A 4,401-nucleotide genomic window follows, 5' to 3' on the forward strand; every position below is an offset into this window, starting at 1 on the left:
AGAGATAGATTTAGTTATAAAACTTGCCTGTGAGATTTGGTTCTGAAATCTCAACGTCTTTCTTCTAAGCTTTTCCGGCGATCCTTTGATTTTTTCCTCTTTGTTCTCTCCCAGATTCCTCTACACGTCTCTCTGTTCTCTATATGCCGTGAATAGGGTTCTAAAACCCTAAACAGAATGTAATACATGTATTTATAGGCCACCCTTAAACCTAAGTCCAACTAAACCCTAAACTGAAACTCGGCCCATAGAACAACCTAGGTTTTATTCCAACTTCGGCTGAACTGAAAACCTAATATAACTATATGAGTGCCATCTTCCATACAGTCACGTTGAAAACATAATTAAATGAAAAAAAAATCAATTCAATGTAAACAATTAAATTAAAATAATTAAACCATTAAATTTAAGTAAATTAATTCAATTAAAATAACTAGAGTAAAACAATTAAAGCAATTAACTCAATTAAATTAAAACAATTAAACTATCAAATGCAATTAAATCAATTCAATTAACACATATGCACGTCAACAATAAAAAATGCAATTTAAATAATAAAATAAATACTAGGACTATCCTTTTTTAAATTAGGGGTATTACAACACCTCTCAATGAAGTACTTCCCAACACATTGTTACTCCCAAGACTTCTACCAATTCCATTCCTACTCCCAACACTACTGTCTCTCACTCTCACTGAAGTACTACCCATAGCATTGTTACTCCCAACACCACCACTACCATTAAGAACAGTTTCAGTAGCCTTTTGAACATGCAATACTCCAAGTTGAGGGTTTTTGGGTCTACCTCATTTGCTTTTAGGAGGTCCTCTCTGCACTTGTTCATTTTTGCAAGTCCTTGAGTTGTGACCAGTTAATTGACATTTTCCACAAATAAGGTGAGCCCTTTGTTTGTACACACGTTTTCCACTTGATGTACCTTCATCACAAGCTTTCTTCCTCAAATTCTTTGGTCTGCCTGGGGGTTTCCTAGCTATAAGAGGAATAATTGGAACCACCCCAGTTACTTCTCTCATATTTCTCAATGTCATTGGATATACCATCCCTACATATGACTTCAAGAATGTTTCTTTATAAAAGTATGGGTCAACAAAGTCTTCAAGAACTGCCCCTTTTCTCTTTTGTATAGCTGCACATGCATGCTTGCATGGGATACTTGTGACATCGCATGCCCTACAAGTAAGTCAACAGTCTCATTCACTCCTCCATCTTCAACCTCATAAATGGCTTTTCCAGAGAGGTGAGCAAGACAACTCATTGAGTTCCTCTTGTTCAATTTTAGCTGAGCAGCTGGAGCTGGACACAACAACCCCATTTTCCTCTCCATGTACTCTTTTTTTTTCTCTTGATACCTCCTCAACAAAGACTTTCTGATCATTTCAAGCATGGTGATTCACACATTTTATTATTGTTAAGGTTACACTTTGACCATTTTGAGTACTTACACTTAGCCCACAGGTGAGGGGGTATCTTGGCCAACCAATCATATGCATCTATGTTAATTTCCCTGATTCTCTGCATGTGTCCCTGAAAGTCTTCCATTGTGAAAGAATTTGTTGCATCCCAAAACTCTTGCTTCAACTCCAAGCCTGGGAACTTATTTTTGAAGTTGTCATACATGTGCCTTACATAGAATCTGTGATCTAACCCAAGCTTCTAAAGTGTGTCAACCAAACCCTATAATAAAATCATAATATCAGTAAATGAAATTTTAAACTATCTGAAAATGTATTTTAAAGTATCAATAAATGCATTTATACTATCAGTAAATGCAGTTTTAAACTGAAAGTCTGTAAAAGAATTTTAAACTATCTAAAAACTAAAATACTTTTCTAACATACCTTTTATCTATCTAAAATGAATGTTATTTCTTTGTTGGCGCAAAACAAATCCATGAGGTTATCCAGAAACCAATCCCAAGTCTCCTTTGTCTCTGCTTCCACAATACCAATTGCAATGGGATAGAAGCTATTGTCCCCATCTCTACCAATAGCACTTAGTAAATGTTGATTGTAATGAGTTTTTAGAAAGCAACCATCTAAGCCAATAAATGGCCTACAACCCTCTTTAAAGCCTCTCCACATGGTATTCAATGAGAAAAACAGTCTCTCAAACCTTGTAGACTTCCCATCTGGCTTCGAAAATGCATCAACCTTAGTAAAACTTCCAGGATTTGTCTCCAATACCAACTGACAATACTCTCTGATTTTTTAGAATTGATCTTCATGTGGGCCATCAATCATCAGCTGACATTTCCTCTTTGCCCCATAAATTTTGAACCTATTAACTACCAGGTTCAAATCATCAGTAATCTGATCTATAAGATCAGAATTTTTCCACTCAGGGTCTCTCCTAAACTTGTGCACATACTTCTTTGCAAGATGAGAAGATGTTGCTAGTCTGCTTGTTTGAACTTCAGAGCAAGTATGTTCATCATTGAATGTACTAATCACAATGGCACCATTTAATTTTCTCTTTGAAGCATGTATCCTTCGCCCACACTCATTTCTACATATACATGTGACCCTTTTTCCATCATTTTTAACAAACTTGATGTCATATTTGTTCTTGATAGCATGCTCTCTCAACACATCTTTGAATTCTGCAAATGTAGCAAACTCTATTCCCACCATTAATATTTTTTCTTTCTCTCCCATTTCACTCCTAGCAATGAATTCTGATTTTTTGCAAGGAATATGTATCTTATCATCTAAGTCACTATGGATACTCCATAGCTCATCACTTGGTGCATAAACTGAAACATCATCTAACTCTTCACTATTTTTCCCATCATATATTTCATCCTCTTCATCAACTGAGACATCATTGTACACATTCTCTTCAACACTTGCAGCCTGCACATGGTAACTGTTAGGCTGCACATGGTCACTGTCATCCATTGATTAGGTTAAATATTCTATCCACCGATGCTGAACTTGTGCACTAAACCTAGAATCCTTATTCTCAGTATTAGTGACATAAATCTTAATCAAAGATGAGCTGTTGTAGGCCATAAACTTCTGTATAACACTCCCATCCTTAATTATCTGCATCAAGTGCCCACCAATGGGATCTATGTAGAACATTTTACTCTCACCCAACTGCAGCATATCCACTATGTCTTCCAATTCAAAGTAAGACATCATGTCAGGGTCCACATTGTCAACTAGCTCTATGCTACCACCAACATAGTTGTTGCGTTGATTCAACTTTCCCTAATGATGCAACTGAAGTATGTATGTCTTCCCCATTTACTAAACAACCATACAAATATAAGCTGTCACAAACCACAACTATATAAGCTTCTGTCACAAGCATGCATGCATATCAGAGTGGGATCTATGGATCCGTCATGAAATATGCATGTCATGCACTAAAAAACAATGTTAGTGTATAAAAAATAAAATATAAGCCGTCACAAACCACAACTATATAAGCTTTTGTCACAAGCATGCATGCATATCAGAGCGGGATCTATGGATCCGTCATGCAATATGCATGTCATGCACTAAAAAATAATGTTAGTGTATAAATAATAAAATATAAGCCGTCACAAGCCACAACTATATAAGCTTTTGTCACAAGTATGCATGCATATCAGAGCGGGATCTATGGATCCGTCATGCAATATGCATGTCATGCACTAAAAAACAATGTTAGTGTATAAATAATAAAATATAAGCTGTCACAAGCCACAACTATATAAGCTTTTGTCACAAGCATGCATGCATATCAGAGCGGGATCTATGGATCCGTCATGCAATATGCATGTCATACACTAAAAAACAATGTTAGTGTATAAATAATATAAATAATAAAGACATGGACCTAACATCACATATAGAAACATTCCATCAAAAGTATAAACAAACAAAACATAATTATTCTGAGGTACTGTTTGTAGCACTTTAATGAGCGCTGAAAAGTGCGCATTTAAATCCCTTAAGCTCGAGTATTCTAGGACCTTTATCTATCTTACTTTCCTGTTTTAGACTAATTTCATGTTATTGCCCTTTTTAGGTGCTTATCCCAAAAAAAAGTTAATTCAGCCAAATACGAGCATTAAAGAAGTTATCTCAAGTTGAATGGAAGAAATGAGCAAAGTAGAAGCAAAATGAAGCAAAGTGTGGAAAGTCAGCATGGTCGATTGATCTCAACAATTCTTCGATCGATTTAGAGGTGATCGATCTGGACACTTCAAGATGGATCCAAGCCTATGTCCTTATCCAAAAGATTCCACCTTATTCGATCGATCCAACTTTTCTTCGATCGATCGAAATTATTCAATCTTATCCACACCTACCACCCTACCTACCACCCCACCTACCACTTTTGTCTCTTTTCCAAAATATCTCAAAGATTTGTCTTTATTCAAAAAGGTT

General features: G+C 35.9%; 1 protein-coding gene across 1 annotated transcript; it reads right to left on the reverse strand.

Annotated features, from left to right (window-relative positions):
• Positions 1 to 1,863: 1,863 nt before the first annotated feature.
• Positions 1,864 to 2,919, reverse strand: LOC132281851 (uncharacterized). Its single transcript, XM_059783514.1, has 2 exons — positions 2,311 to 2,919; positions 1,864 to 2,208 (listed from the first exon to the last, which is right to left on the reverse strand). The coding sequence occupies exons 1-2, from the start codon at positions 2,917 to 2,919 to the stop codon at positions 1,864 to 1,866; spliced, it is 954 nt and encodes a 317-aa protein (XP_059639497.1).
• Positions 2,920 to 4,401: the final 1,482 nt, after the last annotated feature.

Source organism: Cornus florida, unplaced genomic scaffold, assembly GCF_030987335.1.
Source record: "Cornus florida cultivar Cherokee Brave unplaced genomic scaffold, ASM3098733v1 CherokeeBrave_3.0.0_Hap2_Chr11, whole genome shotgun sequence".
Classification (NCBI taxonomy): Eukaryota; Viridiplantae; Streptophyta; class Magnoliopsida; order Cornales; family Cornaceae; genus Cornus; species Cornus florida.

Bases quoted from the DNA above. Each gene is read 5' to 3' on its own strand.
- LOC132281851 (XM_059783514.1), bottom strand. From the start codon at position 2,919: ATGGATGACAGTGACCATGTGCAGCCTAACAGTTACCATGTGCAGGCT. The intron at 2,209-2,310 runs GTAGTTAATAGG...GAGTATTGTCAG, and splicing joins TTACTGATGATTTGAACCTG to TTGGTATTGGAGACAAATCC.